This window comes from Melanotaenia boesemani, chromosome 1, assembly GCF_017639745.1.
Source record: "Melanotaenia boesemani isolate fMelBoe1 chromosome 1, fMelBoe1.pri, whole genome shotgun sequence".
NCBI lineage: Eukaryota > Metazoa > Chordata > Actinopteri > Atheriniformes > Melanotaeniidae > Melanotaenia > Melanotaenia boesemani.
The window spans coordinates 16,991,331-17,009,214 of NC_055682.1; the positions used below are offsets into that span (position 1 = coordinate 16,991,331).

Genomic DNA, 17,884 nt, shown 5'->3' on the forward strand with positions numbered 1-17,884 from the left:
GCCAAGTTCAGCACACTAGACAGTAATTGCTAAAAGACTGCCTGAGCCACATGTCCCTGTAAAAGGTTGACACCTCTATCTTTGAGATCTATTGACTCAGGTACAGCTTGGGCTGTCTCTCACATCTGGGCCTTGACTGTCCTTTCTTTGTTTGGACTGCACAACATTTATGGGTCCTTTTATTCAGCTGACATGACCTAGATTAGAGGGCAAAAAGAAGTTCAGTCATAGTCACAAATAGAATTAATGGTTGTTGAAGGATGGACGGCTGTGTGAATACTTGGTAATGTTATATGAAAAGAAAAAACTGACTGTGAGCAAAGATGTGTAACACAGTGGTGAGCTCAGTATCCCTGATGATGTGTTAAATCAGCATAATGACAGATTCCTGCAATCAGAGGCAATCTGGATGTAATGGAGTATAATTTTCCTCTAAACCATATTTAAAATGCAAAGCAAAAGTAGGCTACCAACTGTTAGATGATTCTCTTGGTACTTCTCACTTTCTATGATAAACTACATCATGTACTTTATCAACCTTTGCAATCCATTCTACTGAAATGATTTAGCTCAGACATGAAAAATACTCTGATTGCCAGCCTCCCAAGGATGAACCCACGGCTGAAGCATTCCTCAATTAGAAATAACTGGAGATAAATGATTTTTGGTGCTTTCAAAAAAATCTTATGTTGAGGTAATGAATGACAAAAGAAAAAAAAAAACGAGCTTTGATGAGTTTTTAAAACTGACATCATCAAAGTGAATCTGTTATCAGATTTAAGCTGAAGCATATGAACTCTTAGAGCTGAAAATAAGCAATCTTTTCTGACTATGATGGGTTATTTTCATCATTTATGACAAAGATGCAAAGAAATAATTTAGCCCCAGTGTTCAACACTTTACTATCACAAAAAATAATAAAAATAAAATACGTAAAATGTTTAGCAAAATAGTGGGAGCAACCAGTATAATTCCTTATTATGGCCTATTGAACCTGGTAGGGTGATTGATATTAATAACGATGATGGATTAAAACATACAGTGATGTAACCTTACGAACTTTGATAAGCAATTTTATGTTTCTTTTCTAAGGTGTTCTCACTTGTCAACAGAAAGGCACAAGCTGGATGTAAACCCAATTTACTGTGTTAAATCACATCTGTCTGCATGTTGAAGTGGGGAAAATGAATCAAACCCGATTGATCTTACTGCTGCTCTGCCATCTGGATCTCCTCTCCATCATCCAAATCACCCGCTTTCAACTATTTCCACTGGGGCTTGAGACCCAAATTGAATATGTCCAAACAAGATGACACAGATAATTCCCACAATTGCTCCAGCCATATGTTACTGCACTTGGAGATGGCTGAAAGATTTTCCCCAACTTTGAAATAGCTTTCATGAGTTGGAAAATTGTTTGACAGTAATGTATAGATAAATATATGGTTCACAGAGGGGTGTGAGGGAGAAAAGTCAAGCTTAATTCACTGAAAGCAATCAGACATTTCTTCAAGTTCATAATTTCATGGTGCTCTTTCCAGCATCCTGTCAACGCTGCCCCTTTTTAAGCCTGATGAACAGCACACTTGAAACATAATAGCTGTCTTAAACCTGTTTCTTTGTCTTGAGTTTTCTCTTAGTTCCAAGAAGCGACTGTATTTACAATATGCTCAGTGGGTGTTTAATTAAGATGTATTTTTGTTTCTTTGTGGTTACACAATATGGATGTTTTCTCCTGGCTGAAGGTGATAAATTGCTATTTTTTTCTACTTGTTTTCCTCTCCATCTTTTTCCAAACATCTTTGTTGAAATTCCTGACCTATGATAAGTACTGGAACCATTTCTGTTTTCAACATTGACAGCTCTTCAAAACCCAGTTTTCATACTGAAAAAAAAGAGGTTGGACTAAATGAGAAACTATTACTGAGTTGGAAATATGAAAGCCCAATATCTCAAACTGTAGGAAATGGGACTGTAATTTATGTGTGAAAAGAAAAATTTCATTCAAAATCACAAGAGTACCACACTACAGAGATTTATTGATGAAAACAAAATACTTGGAAAATAAAAAAGATTTCATTTAAATGTAATGAAAACTTACACAAAATTAACACACTAGACAAATAATTAAGAGAATGATTTACAGAAAACTGATTTATCAAATAAAGTAGATTTACCATAAATACAACATTTAAATTTAATATACAATATTTAACAATTTTCAGAAGGAAATTTTAACTTTTCCTAGAATGGATTTTTTGAAAAATGTGGAAAATGTCAGAGTATATAATTTTATTCACCTATTTAACATCCATTTTTAAGATAGACTACTCATGTGAGCTTTTACTAAACTAGATCATTTCTTGGTTATGATGGCTCTGCACCTCAAATAATAATCTCATTCCTCAAGCATTAACAGTTGAATGAGCATTTCTGAAATACCTTGGGTGTACACAATAATATCTGGAACGAATATGTGCTGGAGACTTCTACAGTAAATGTCAAAGGTAAAGCGTCAAGTCACAAGTCAGGCGTTTTAAGAGGAGCTCATAGCAACTAGCTTCAGTCATGCATTCAGTCTATTAAAGCAGGTCTGCAATATATTAAATAGCTACATGGCTCTGTCATGGGTAATGTCTGTGACCAATTCTCCAAGTTAAACTTACACCAGAGTCTGTGGTGAACGCTGAATTAAGAAATAAGAAGATAATAACATTCCAAATCACACCCAATAGGACAATATGTTGTGCATGGCTTTGTAAGCCATTTCTGTATTTTACTGTCACATCTGGCTTTGCTGCTTAATTTGTGACCATGTCTGTTTGTTGTTTTTGAACACTACTATCTTGTCTTGTTTCAGGCATTTTTCCACTTTGTGCCCTGATCAGCATCTGTCCCTCCATTAACGTGTTTTACTTGCATCTCGTTGTCTTCCCCCATCTCCCCTCCACTCCTTCCCGGCCAGTTCAAATGAGCTCCTTGTGTGTCCACTGTCTCAGCTTCCTTGTGTTTGTTCCTAGTGTTAATGACCTTTCTTGCTTCCTGCTTTATCCCTTTTTTTAGATACTTTCTTTTGTACCTCGTTTTGACCTTGGACTGTCTTAAAAAAAACAAGGACATTTTATGTCTCTTTTGCAGAGTTCTGCATTTGAGTCTTTCCTCCTTGACCCACTTCTCAGACATATACAGTACAAATCCAGAACAGGTTAGAGTTTATTTGTATTTGTATTAAAAAAGTTCAACAAAATAATGGTGGTGTGTATTACAGTAACATTAAGGCTTCAGTGCAACCTATGCAAGGGTTTCATTCATTATTATTTTACTGTGGTGAAAATTAATTTATTACTTATTTCTTAAGTATTTAATGATTAACTTAAGATACTTTTTCTGCATTAAAGATTAATCAAAAGTAAACCTATTACCCACATTTCAGGCTGTCTGTGTTATTCTTGAATTTCATTGGAGTAGCCTTGCCTTAATTTTTAAGCACCGGATCATTTTTTCTCATTTTGGACGTTTGGTGTGTAAACTGATATTTTTTTCTTGCTATTCTCGGGAATTGGAATTTCTTTAATTAGGCTATACAGATTCAAGAGCAAGTGTTGTAACTTGTTTGGTTTCATACTGTCAGATGTTGATATTTTGAGACATACAACACACTGTGGTCTCTCTTTATTACCCACCACTGACCATTACCATTACTTTACACACACACACACACACACACACACACACACACACACACACACACACACACACACACACACACACACACACAAATCATTATGTTTAGTCTGGAAAGGATGCAGTGATCACAAAGAGTCACAACGTTAAAACCTGAGTTTACATTAGTAGGTTTTATTTGTATTTAAGAAAGTACAAATTTAAAAAGTTGTAAGGAAGCAGAAAAAGTTTGCACAATAAAAAAGTTTCTGTGATTGATGAAGTACATTTGTGACAACCTGTGGGTTTTTGCCTGAGTAATAATCGGTTTTCTGCTCATAGGTTGGTATGCCAGGTGGGCAGCTCTTTTTCATTAGAGAACCTGGCCTTGATGCATTTGGTTAAAAAAAGGCTGCAGTATCTGTTTATCTCTCTCTCTCTCTCTCTTTCTCTCATGCTCTCTCTCTCTTTCTCTCTCTCTCTCTCTTCCTATTTGATTTTTTCACCACACTGACTTGCACCCACGCTGCACAAAAATATTAGCAGCTATTTTTATGAATAAAATTTATTTTGGCATTATTTTGTGTGCCCTTTACTCGATTTGTCACAGCCTACCAAGCAGGCTGCAACAAATTTTGCATATTTTGAAGATGTTTTGATGTGCGTCAGAGAAAACTTTGCAAATTGCCACGGACAAAAATTAAAATGATTACTCTAGGTGTTTCCAGTCTGAGTTGCAAACAACAACCTGACTGACTGATGTTACAGTACATCATATCATCGTTCAAAATAATATCATACTGTAACTTCTCTCAAGATACGATGTAATGCTTGAAAAAAAGAAAAAAATTATTCTTGAAGAAGAGCTCCAAGTTTTTCCAATTATGGATGTCCACTGCAGTTTTTTTTTCTATTTTTTATTTATTCATGTTTTTGTTTGTTTAAATTAATAATGGCAATGCTATGCAGTCGACTTTATTGGCTTAAAACAAGTCAATGGAAATTTTAAATCTTAAAACGAGTCAAATTTTCTTGCTAATCAATGGAATCCTGAGAAAAATCAGCCTGAATTGTTCCACCGTCAAAAAAAACAACAAAACAAAACAAAACAAAACATAAATGTTCAACTAATATTTGGTCTACATAGCAATGTGGCCTTCTGTAAATATCCTTACCCCCTTTCTCTGATTTTAAAGAAAATCTGCTGAATATAACTGATTCAGTTAATTACACGATTTAAATGGATATCATTTCATACATTTCATTTAAGATAAACACAATTTACCAGTTAGCCATGATTCACAATTTCTCTTAATCTATTTGTAATCTATGTTTTTAAGTTCAGTTGATCTTATGAGTAAATGGGCATCATTTTTAATTGTCAAGAGAGATAAGTCCTCTAGCCTGGTTTCATAAAAAGCTATTTTCATTGCAAACCCAGTAACGTACTGTTATTATCACACACTTCTGTAGTTTTATGTCGCAGCTCATGTATGTGAAAGGATGCCTCACTGCCCTTAGCTTCGAATCTTAACCATTTGGTGTGTTACCTGATTGGCATAAAAGCCAAAAAGCTTGAAATACATATTTTAAAAAGCACCAGAAATGACATGCTATTTGTATAATTTGCCATTACATGTTGCTCCTTCTGGCTTTGAAACAGTTTGATGGCAGCTTGTTTAGCAATTCTATGTCAGTGCAGTTCAGTGCACTTTCTTGATATTAGAAGGGAGGCAGGAAGAGACATGCGGTAAGGTAAATGCCTTACACTCATGCACTGGATTCATCATGCTAACTGGTGCATGACTCAGTCCTAAACACAACAGCTGGTGGTCTGAAAAGCCTGAGGTAGAGCCCCAGGATGTGAGATGACCAGCCCACTCATTTACCGGCAGTTTACACAGGGGACAGGAAACAGCAGGGTTCTAGGAGCAAAGATGAGGCTGGCTTCTTTTCAGAATCTCACACCCTGCAGCAGCCAAAGAACAAGGATGTGCCAAGAAGTATCACATCACCACATGTTTCTTTTGACACATGAGGAACTGAAAGGATTCAAAAGATGTAAACACTGGACAAAAGATCAATATGCCATCAATCTCAATAAGGTTTTCCAAAATGTTGTACCTCTGTTCCAGCAGGTCTTGAATTAATAAAACTGAAACTGGGAAGGCTTGATACATCTGTTCTCAACATCCACATTCTTTTACACAACAAAACCTCAGGCTGGGCTCTACTGGCAGTCAGGTTATACTTTATGAGCTTGTCACATTTGTCATAAAAGCAAGGCTCCCTAGAGATGTGTTATGTGTCTTCGGTCGGTGGCATGAGCTTAGTGTTTCATCCTACTATGTACATCAGTTCTAGATCAATCCTGATATCATTCTTTAGCACTGTAAGGTGTACATCCAAAATGATTCACTTCATGCTAAAATCAGATACTATGCATGCAGACTGCAGCCAGTTATAGAGAAACATATGAAGCTATTATTGATGCAAAACGAACACTGCTCTAAAATTGTACACTTTTAAAAGCAAATTTTATTTTTCATCAACCAAATAAGATTTCTTGCCCTTCTAAAATCTGTGTGCAAAACATCTCCCCCTTTCTGTTGCTATTAAAGCGTTTATGTTTATTTTTAGCAGACATTTATAACATAATTTATTTTCATCAGAATAATTTTGTCTTACAGTTAATGAGGTGAAACTGAAGTTGTGTATAAAACAGTCAAAAGAAAATGGGGCAACAAAAGGTGAAGGAACACGGAGCAAGCCTCTGAAACACACCTTTGTGCCATTATATCCCCGAAGGCATTTCAGTGCAAAGCCTATTATATTGTGTTATAATTAAAGCCCACAAATGCAACCTAGGGTTAAAATCAGCCCTCTAAATGTTTGCATTAACATAAAAATAATAAAGATCTCCAATTAGTCTCTCCACCTCAAAGCTGGGGATCGAGATCACACTAAACTCGGTCATGAACTTCTGTAATTAGCCCAAATTCCCTAATTTATGAATAGTATGACATACTTTCCCTGCCTGTCTTGTCCTCACTAACAACTACTGCTTTTTGAAAATGCAATTTACAACAATTCCTCTGGAGTGTTGCAAGGCTGGCACAATTTCAGCTGCTTTGTTACTTGGTGAGCTATAATCATCTATTCACATGAGTGATGAATTGATGCAGTTTAGACTCTTGTTAAGCCTTCTGCAATCCAGATAAAATTGCATTTCTGAATTTATGCTGCAGGATACTGGGCTTTTATCTCTTGTCCTGTTTACAGCCCTTATGTGACAAATAGCTTATTGAATTTCAAGCTTTCCAGTGATAGACTAGTGACCTGTCCAGGGTGTACCCCATTTCTCGCCTTCTGACAGATTAGATATAGGCACCAGCTCCCCCCTCTGCCCCCATGACCCTGAACAGGAGGAAGTGGGTATAGAAAATGGATGAAACGGAGAGAAATGGGAGAAATACATAAGTAGCTAACAATAAGCACACAGCCGTTTTTAAGAGCAATTATAAACTGTATATTCACTAGCAAACACATACTCTAAAAACCTCAAATTTTCATTAAGATTACACTGTTTATCAATTAAAACTTTGACTTCCTACTATTAAGAAAACAGTATAATGAAGTAATAAATGGAGTAGTGACATTAATCCTGTATGTCATGCACCATATCTCAAGCTTTAGTTTTATTTTCATATGTTATCTGTTTAGATTTATGTCCTTTTTTTCCAATTTGTCTACCTGTTTATAATTTTGTATTCCCTTTTATTTGTTGGTTTTGTTTAAATTTAAGTCTTAGTGTTAAAAATAAACACAAATGCTGAAACGTTAAGAGGAAATAGGTGCTCTCCAATAAATAATCATGTTTGATAATCACAATTTAGTCTGTAGCAAAAATAATCATAATTATGTGTTTTGCAATTTGTATGCAGACCAAGCACCAATGTGGCCACTGGGTGTTTCATATGCACGCTGTAGACCAGTTGAGGTCTCTGTTCCAGTTATGAAAACTGCCTGGTAATGACCAGAGACGGTGCGAGCGCTGTATGACCATGAGAGATGTAAACAATTTTTTATGATCTGTGGTAGTCTAGAGAAATCAAACACAACTCTCCACACATATGCAGCTGATGATTCCATTTTAGTACATTAAGCACAGCTCATATTAAATTACACCCCTCGATACTTCAGGTTCTAGAGTCCCACTCCACGTTGCAGAGTTAATTGACGTTTTTTTCTCCCAAAATTTTTTAAACTGGTGCAAACATGTGGTAAGCTGCAAAACTACAGATTGAGCTAAGAATAAAGTCAGAAAATAAATGACTAATTTACACATAAATCCTTAAACGGTGAAAAAAAAAATGTTGACACAGTGACATAATATGGTGCATTTTGGGTGTTTTTTTTATTGTCTGGTTTTTCTCTCTCTGTATTTGTTTGTTCAGGAAATATAGAAACATCCTCACTAGCTGACTTACTGCCATCATCAGTGTAGTCAAGCCATTTTCTTGTTCCTCTCTCTTTCAGGGCTTTATTGTTGTTGAAATAACTTTTAAAATGTTTTTTAAAACATTTTACACATTACCCCCCCCCCCCCCCCCCCCCCCCCCCTTTAATAGAGTCCCTGCACATAGTCCTTTGAAAAGGATGATGCAACATCCACATCAAATCAAGCCCGAAAGGTAAAAGCACACTAACAATTTTGTAGGTCTGAAAGGAAGAAGTACACATACTGTATGCTGCATTATTTCTGAATAGGTTACGGTTTGAAGAAGAAAAAAAAATCATGAGCTTGAATAAACAGACTACAGCACAGTTCTCTTTCATCCTTTGCGTTTAATATGATCTTCACTCTTCAAAAATGAAGTGGCTGCGGGCGGCCACTGGAAGAGCCCTCTTAGCATAATTCTGTTTAAACTGGCCTAAAATAAAAACTAAAATAGCTAGAATGATACATCTTTTTTAGCTGAAAACTAACACTCTCGTCTTTCAAGACGTCACATCATTACGAGTCGATGACATCATCGCATTACGCTACGTGAAGTGCACAGCAGTGATATTAACACACCGTGGCGCCAAGAAGTGGCGAGAGAGTCATAGCATTCGGCGGTTATTATCAGAGAGACTGAGAGCTAGAGATGGAGAGTATATTTTATTCTCCAGTTTGTAGTGTGTTTTAGATAGTTTTACCATGGTTTTCAGTCGATTTTACCCCATGAGGTTTAACATAGAAAGATGCTGGTTTTTACCACAGTTCTTCAGCAGACATAGCATAATTTCATGATTGTTTTTAGCACAACATTAGTCGTTTTTAGCTTAGTTTACATTAGTGTAGGTTAGATAAGTCTTAGCATCGCTCCCCGTTTCTTCCGCAAATCTCGAGTTAGTAGTACAGAGGAAATACTTGGCAGCCCAGGTGAGGGAGCTGTTGAGAACTTACTCTACATACAGTAGCTAATTAAACAATAAACTTACACTCTATACATAAAACATAGCTTCAGAAAAAAACAAACAAATAAATGGACATTTAGTTCATGTAGCTTATTAACTATTTAATATTTTTCTGCATTTATAAGTGTTTTGGGTCAGTTTTTTGTCAGTTCATTTAGCAACACAAACCCCAACCCAGCTCCGTGTAAATGGAAAGCATCTGAATTTGAATTTGTATTTTTTTAGCCTTTTAATGTTCCAGAACCTTTTTGTTTATATTGTGCATATTCTAGGGACATAAAGCAGTTAAAAATGCTCCATCAAATGACGCAACAGTGAAAAAAATGGCCAGGTAAATCTTTCATTTGCTTTGGATTGCAGATGAAATCAATGAATCAATAAAAAAGCCTTTGCACTCTGCTCCTAAAAATGAGTGTATTTCAAAAACTAAAAGAGATAAACTTGCAATAACTTGTACAGTGTAAAGAATCATTTTCTTTATTTTCGTACATTTAGACACGTTTTGGATCATTAAATTCTATGTTTTTATTTTGCAAAATGTGATGAAGACTATTCTGATTTTTGTGTATTTTTTATATGTATGGCACAATTTCAATACTTTTATAAATTATTATTGCCCATTTTATCTTTTTTAGCTTAAGGTGTACAGATCATAGAAATATGAAGCACTTGAGGAAATTCCAAGAAATGACTCCACTATGCACAAAAATAACAGAGTAGTTACAGGCAGACCATTTCTGTAGCAGTTTTTCAAGGTTTAAAGGCATTTTTGCATGAACTGACAGCAGGTCTGGTGTTTTAAAACCTAAATTTCTTATCTCAATTCTGGCAACAAAAAAGGGCAGAGATGTTACAACACTGATGCCTTTCTTTGAGTACTTATTTACAAGTATATATATCACTGTATTTGGAGTCCAGAGAGAGATATTTTGCTATGGCTTTTTTTGCTAGGTGGAGAACTTTAAATATTGATTTGGATTATTCAAAACTCTGCCGTGGTTTTCCTACAGTGGAACCACCACCGATGCCTTTCAGGGGGTACAAACTCTCTCTGTTCCTTCAGCAAAACAACAACAGTGCCATTGTCAAGTCTGTGATGCCAGTGAAACCAGTGTTGTCTGCGTTTGTTGATATCATCTGATGTTGTCATGACAATTTTGGCATACCATGTTTATTTCTACTTAATGCTTGTTTACTTCAAGTCTCTGAGGGTTGCCTTATTTAGCAAAGGATCTCAGCCGTGCACACTTATCTGTATCTGAAAAACAAAAATAAAAAGGCCCTTGTGTGAAACGCATTTGGATCCTTGACATCTCGATGTGCTACACCCATGTAGGTTTTCCCAAAGCACTGTATGGCTCTCATCTCTCTGAGCCCTATTGTTGGTGTCAGGCTTGGGACTTCTATTCAAAGACTGTCCTCCAGAGGCAAAGGGCTCTGTGGGCAAAAGACAGACCATAGCAATAAACAAAACACAGTGCGCTGGTTCTCTGACATACATATTAAATAATGGTGGGAAAACCGCAAACACTTTTCTAACTAAACGATGAAGCAGTGTTATCTGTGCAGTAAACAATGTGTTTTTAAAGGCTTTAGGTCAAACCCAAAGGGTCTACACTGCTTTAATGGGAAGGCAGCCCCTGTAATCTTGAATAACCACTCACTATTTCGCCGTGTGTACAGTTATATGACAATGTGACCCCCACTTTGCTCAGCATCATTCCTGCAGCACTCGGTAACAGAGAAATCCCATAGGGAGTCGTTCCCCAGTGGAGCTCAGCATTAGACATTTATTTATTTATTTATTTATTTACTTACTTATTTATTTATTTCAAGTTAACATTAACTGCTGTGGGAGTTTCCCTGTTAGTGCTATATCCACAAAAAGAGGTCTTTTTTTTTGTTAAAAGCAAGTACAAAAGGTAGGAATACATCTACGCATCACAAATACAGGGTCCGATCACTAAACTTATGTTCAGATAGATTATTCTACCCAGCTTCTTCCTTGTGTCCTAGAACTCCTCTCACCTCCCAGTGCTACCAACCAAGTTACAATTTTAACACTTGGTTAGTCAAGGATGCTCTTGGATGTATGCCCTTATGCTCCCTCTTACTTCCAAAGTTTTATTGCACTCTTTATTTTCTATGCTCTCAACTCTAATCCCTTAAACATAGCATCACATCCATGCTTTAACTTTTTTTTTTTTTTTTTTTTCTAGTTCCTCTCAGCGCTTGACAGGGTAGAGGTTCTTAATCCCTCCTCTATTACTGATGTAGTCCAGCAGTTGATTGAAAACTGAAAAAAAGTGCTCCAGCAGTCTCCTCCACTATCCAGAGGCTTTTCACACTACTCAGAAAGCATCGTACGTAGTGCTGAGGATGGTGCAGGGATGCTTGGAGACCATGTATTTCAGGCTTCAATGCCTGCAGAGGGTAAACAGATTCTTCAGATCAGGACAACTGTCAGACATTCTCTTTTAGGGAATCTGAAGAGAACCACAGGAGGATACACATTCAGACTCATTTGGATGTGCACATGCACACAATCTGTCTCACCCAATGAAAAACAAAGCACTTTTGTCATTTTCTATCACAACAAAGATGCAATGCAAAAGAAAGGCTCACGATGTGAAGCTAAACTGCAGCAGTAACATGCACACATACACACTCAAATAAAGCCTAATCTCCCTCACATCTCATTAACTGTTCTCTCTGAAGATGTATACAGGCTGGCGAGAGACTTATTTCCAATTTGGCAGAGCCAAGAGCATCTTAATGGTCTTTGGAAAAAAAAACATTAAAAAATTAGCAAGTGAAACCCCATAGAAATCTTATAGAGATGTGTGCAAGGCAAGGGTTTTTGCTGTGGTATTCCCAGATTTCAATACGGACCCATTCCATTAATGTGTGATTACATCTAAAACTGCTAAAAAATTAATTTAGCATATTCATCTTACATCTTCGTGTAAACTAAAAAATAAATCAGTGCAACAAAATGAATGTGGATTACGACAACATGCAGAAATGTGATGACAAGACTGTTCAAGACACTCTTTAAATTACTTTGTAGATGTTAACAACACTAACATGGTTTGTTTTATGAGTTACACAGATTTATATGTCAAAAAATCTCATGCAGACACCGTACACTTTGCTGCACAGTAAAGCTTTGTTGGGTCTCAATGTGTTTTTAAGTTCAAACAGCACAGATCTTTCATTTCTGGGTTGTGTTTGAGGGAATTGGGGAAATGCATGAATTTCCAACTTGCAAGCACAGATCACTGTAATAAATAGAGTTGAAACATTAAGAATTCACATGAGGAAAAATATGCAGTATTGTCTAACAGCTAATAACTGTTGTGTTAAGAGAAATCAAATCAAATTTCTATGGATGAACCCCTAAGGCAGTTGTTATTCTTGAGAAAGGAAATATAACACTTGGGCAATGCACAATAGGAACCACAGCATATTGAGCTGTTTTATTTGAAAGCTGTAGCAAAGAGCAGAGTCCACCCATGAGAATCCCAGCTGCTCAGAGTAGATGTTAATATTAACAGCAAAGCTTCAGAAAAGGAGCACTATGGCAGGGTCTGACTGAAGCACTGGAGAGCAGCTGTGTTTATGAACAAAGGGGCTGACAATCAAGCTGTATTGTATGCTTGACACTGTAACTTGCATCTTATACACCAGCAATCGAGTGGCTGGTGGTTGATGATGGTGTATCTGCAATGTGGACACGTGAGTGGAGGAATCACAAGCTCAGTCTGGTGGAGTCTAATGTAACAGTCTACCAGGCAGATTTACACATCTTTCATATTCACCCCACATACAGTTCGGCATCACTCTACCCCTCCCTCTACCTTTTAACAAACTATCTTGGCTTTTTTCTCAGAAACCTCTTACTATATAAAAGCTAAAGCTGGTAAGATTTTTCTCACTTGGCCCTACCTCTTTAAACAACTTAACAAGTCCTTCAGCTCATAGTAACTCTTGCTCTACAATCAATGAAGTAGTTGACCTTATGTTAAAGTCAACCAACTCTGTTAATTTAGCTAATGTCTGCACCAGCACCAAACTGTCATTTCAATCCAAGAGTAAAATTATGTACAATGATGACTTGTCAATTTTATTTTTTTTTTCCCCCTTTTAAATAATGATGCCCAGCTTGTCAGCAGGAGTATGCTTTCAAAGTAGTTAGCTTATGCTAACTGGCGCTTACAACCTGAGGTATCCACCACATTAGATGTATTAAAAACCTGTGTGTTTTGTATCTAGAAGCATTGCGGGGGCATGACATAGCAAATGATGGAGGGATAAGTCCAAACAATGCAGATGCAGCTTTCCACATGTTTGCATTAGCATATTAATTAGGTATAACTGAGTGTTTTCTACTATTCCATCTCTTAATGTGCATTTAACTTCTGTTATGTAGTTTAAATGTTATCTGGACACATTTAAATTAAATTACACATAGTTTATGGGCTGCTCATAAACTTTAAGAAATGATTGATCACAACCTTGTAAAAATGTTGATCACTAATGCAGCCAGCTGACTTCATGTGCTGGAACTCCAAGCAGAAGAGGAATGTTATGCAAGATAAAACATTGCCTGAAAACTATGAATAACCAAGTTAAGCCATAGCCAAGGTTTTCAAAATCACTTATAAAAACCTTTTGACACACTCTGAATTCTTCTTGTGATAAATGGACCTCGTCCAGCAGTGGACTAGAAGCCAACAAAAACTTTGTGGTAAAATACTGGAAACACTTCATAATTTTTCTCTTTTAAGAGCTGTCAAACTAAATAAAAACAGCTGCGCAAAAGATCAAGTTCTGCGCCAGAGCACATGAATATAATCTAAGATGACTTACTAAATAATACAAATACATGCCAAATAATCAAAAAGAATGAAATTAAACAAGTAAATAAATTCACGATTGCATCCAGCACTGAGAACTGACATTATAATAACATGTAGGTTTCATGCAAAGCACGGAAACACGTAGGGCTGTTTAACATCTGACCTCTGTGCAAAGCAGGGTTCAATCATTCCATTATGCAGCCCTGCTCACAAAAACTAAAAAAGAGGGAGTTTGCTTAGCATTTATCTCATCTTGTCAGACTCAAAATGAAATAAAATAAATTAAAATAAAATAAAACGCAACAATGTGCTTTAAAGTTTTAATGTGTATCATACAAAACACTAAAGAATATAAATAGATAAATAAATATATAAAGTTCACACTAATTATTTTAATAATTGTCTGATATTTTCATTTGAGTAGTCTGCTGGCTTCTGAGTTATGAGTCACAACTAGAGCAGAATACAATTTGCTGCTGGAGCAGAAACAGTACAGATACAATATTATCCCCCCCCCCCCTTTTTTTTTTTTGTTTGTTTTTTTGTTTTTCGTTATTTTCAGGACCAAATTAAATTTTAAGCATGCATATTAACTTGGGAGTTATAACAAGCTGAAATTAGATATATTAAAGGAACCCAGAATACACACACTTGATACACACACTGGCACAGACATACAAACATCCAGTCGCTCACAAGGCTACTATATTCCCCTCATGGCCAAAACCATGCTAAAACCTAATAAGGTAGCTCCATGGCGATTACTGCCTGACACTGTCAATAACCAATACAGTATCTCCATTCCCTCTGTAAGAAGTAATAGAGACATTAACTTCAGGCCTCTCAGCTTCCTTCTCATGAAGCAGACTATGTTTACTGACTGATCTCTTTTCTTGATTCAACCATAAATGTGATTACCGCCTCACAAGAGATAATAAAACCCCTTATATCTGCTGTAGTGAAGAGCATAAATTAAATCCCAAGCTGTAGCCTTGAGGAATATATAAATGGAAAAAAATCTCCAGCAAAAGGGTTGAGTGCATACAGCCCCCTACTGGTAAACACTATTCACTATTTAGCCAAATCCAGCACAACAAGCTCCATGATCTTCTGTTGAATATGAGCAACAGGTATCCAGCCAGCACTGAAGCACATCTTTTTGTGCTACTAAAGTCAGACTTTCACTGGCTGCAACTGAGTGTCTTAATCTCAGGATCATTGCAAATTTCTTCAGCATATTAAAGTGTCACAAATGATTACGAATGATTCTTGTGTCAGCTCTGGATGAAGTCTCTGCTTTAGGGGGTAAATATCTCACTTTAATGATTGAAAACCTTCAAACATGTTAAAAGGTGGGATCAGGTGAAATGTGGAGGTAGGTTACAGTAGGTTTTCTGAGAATTTAGTCTGACTGATATAACTGATCTCAACTTGGCATCTAAAAATCTAAAATATATTGCACCTAAAAGAAAAGGTTGTGCAGGATGATTATCCCACATTTTGTGATTCTTACTAAAGAAGCAACACTGATGATGCTTTAAAGCAGGTTAATAACTTCAGATGTATTTTGGATGACGAATCTAGTTTTTGGTGCCAACTTAACAGAAGAATAATTACATTTAGCTTTTAATAGCTGGTGAAAAAACATTGATGAAATTGAGAATATAACGATTGAACAGCGCAAATCAGTGGTTGCACTTGCAGCTGTAGCTACTTCTACATGTCTAAAAATTGGTATGCATTGGATTTAAAGCACTTTGCAGCACGGCTAGCACAGATTTAGTTCAGAGATATGCTTTACAAACTTAATCTCACGAAACGGGACGTTGCAAAGAAATAGACTTTTCATGAGTAAAGGATGGAGTGTGATAATCACATGACAGAGCGGAATTAAATGATGCACCAATTAAATGGTTAAAGAATTGAGAAAGATCACACAGTTCGTTATCTGTTTGTTGAATTTGATGGGGGAAGGAGATGTGACACGTGTGAATGGGGTGGGCGAAATGCAATGATTATGTGTTTGTGTCGCCTACCTGATATTTCCTGAAGAGGTACATTGAGGAGGCTGAATCCTTTAGCGCTATAAGCCTGTCTAACCTCGCTACAGCTCCGCGCCTTGCTCTCACCAGCAGAAGGCAGGGACAGCACCGACAGAGTACATAAGGCGACTTGCAGTCTCCACATCGCATACATCAGTGAAATCCTGGATGATGTTTCACAGAGACATAAAAGCTCCATCACAGATAAAAGAAATCCAAAGGGCTGATTCAGTTATCTCTCTGATCAGCGCGATGTCAGATGATGATAAAGAATAGAAAAATAGAAAAAGAAAAAAAAAGAAAAAGAAAAAAAGATCACTCCTCACTTTAGACAGGCTACTGATGCGTCCATCTCATCGTCCCCCAGAAATGAGAAAAGACGAGTCCGTCTGCTCCGAGATTGAACAAATCCTTATGAAGAAGCTACCTGGTGCTCCGCGTGCCTTCAACTTCTCCCCTCACACACAGCTGCTTCGTGTGTTTATGACAGTGTGAGGGAAGCGAAACGCAACGGAGACGCACGCTGCACAGCGGGCAGAGCGCACAAGGGCAGGGCAAAACATGGAGTGGAGTGGTTGCGACTTCAGCAGCTCGCATCCAGGGGCGCGCACTGTCCTCTGCCTTTATGCATCCTCAGTTATGCACACCATTGCGCGTTAGTGATGCTCCACGTGTTAGACGCGCGGTAGCAGAGGTGTGGGCGGAGAAGAAGGACAGGTTGATCTCTCACACACACACACACACACACTGGGTTATTTGCTTTTAATGTCACCAAATCCGCGGTTAGTCCACAGACCCGCAGAGCCCCTGCTCACGTCTCCGCGTCATTTGATGGAACTAAGTGATGGGGTAATTTAATTTGCAGATGTCGACATTTTTTAACTGGAGGCTTCTTGACACATACACCCACAGAGTTTGCATCACTTCAGAGGACTACACACTGACTTACCATATAATATCCAGAGACCAATCCAAGCTTAAACATTTTTTTTACAGTAAATATTTCATAATTTACTGTTTGGTATAGGGATTTGCTTGGAGTTTCCATCATGTAACTGTGTAAACATGGTTAATGTTCCAACAACCCAAGCAAGTGTTTACACAGGCACACATCATTTAAACACTGAAAACCATACTTCTCATTTTTCTCTAAAATATTTATGCTGTTTTTCCCAAAGTAATATTTTTTTTTCTAAGTTTAGCATTTTTGGGCCTGATCACTAAATGAATAGTCTTTTTGCTTTCTTTTTTAAGCACTATTTATTGTATGTGCAGTCCATGCCTTCCCTCTCAGTAAACAGCCGAAATTTGGAGATTCAGTTTCCCAGCAGATGAAGTAAGCTAAACATTATTTGGAAGGGATCATCAGAGAGCTAATTTGTGGCATCTAAAAAAAAAAAAAAGTTAAAAGAAATTCTATTGAATGCTTGAGCTTTGCAAGCATGCATCACCATGACATAGCATTTTGCTCTAACCGGGATCAGCCTCAGAAATATGTGGAACAATAGTCACATTTCCACTACAGGAACCTTTTCCAGTAAGGGTCTTTTAAGGGGTCTTTCCCTGGCCCCACAATTTCAGCCATAAAAGAGTTCTGGGTTCTGGCTCTAGTAGTGACTTAGTGGCCTACTTTCTTGATTTCCCTGACATGGGGTTTGTAGCACTGAGCATATCATTGGTTCATGGTTTCAAGTGTTTTATTTTTACCTTTTTTGTTTAATTCATTTTAAGTTCATTATCCACTAAAGTTCATAAGATCTGGTAACTTTAAGTTATACTGTGGGGATAGTTGTAACTTTTTAAAAACACAGCATTGCAGACATCCATCTTCGGAGCTCCACGAGGAATGAGGAC

At 37.1% G+C, this 17,884-nt stretch overlaps 1 protein-coding gene across 2 annotated transcripts in view; it reads right to left on the reverse strand.

Annotated features, from left to right (window-relative positions):
• Positions 1-16,581, reverse strand: part of gpc6a (glypican 6a) — a 161,204-nt gene extending 144,623 nt beyond the window's left edge. For both annotated transcript variants that reach the window (XM_041993349.1, XM_041993342.1), the window contains exon 1: positions 16,025-16,581. In XM_041993349.1, coding sequence (XP_041849283.1) covers positions 16,025-16,229 — 205 coding nt within the window. In that variant the 5' untranslated portion in view covers positions 16,230-16,581. The remainder of the gene's footprint in view (positions 1-16,024) is intronic.
• Positions 16,582-17,884: the final 1,303 nt, after the last annotated feature.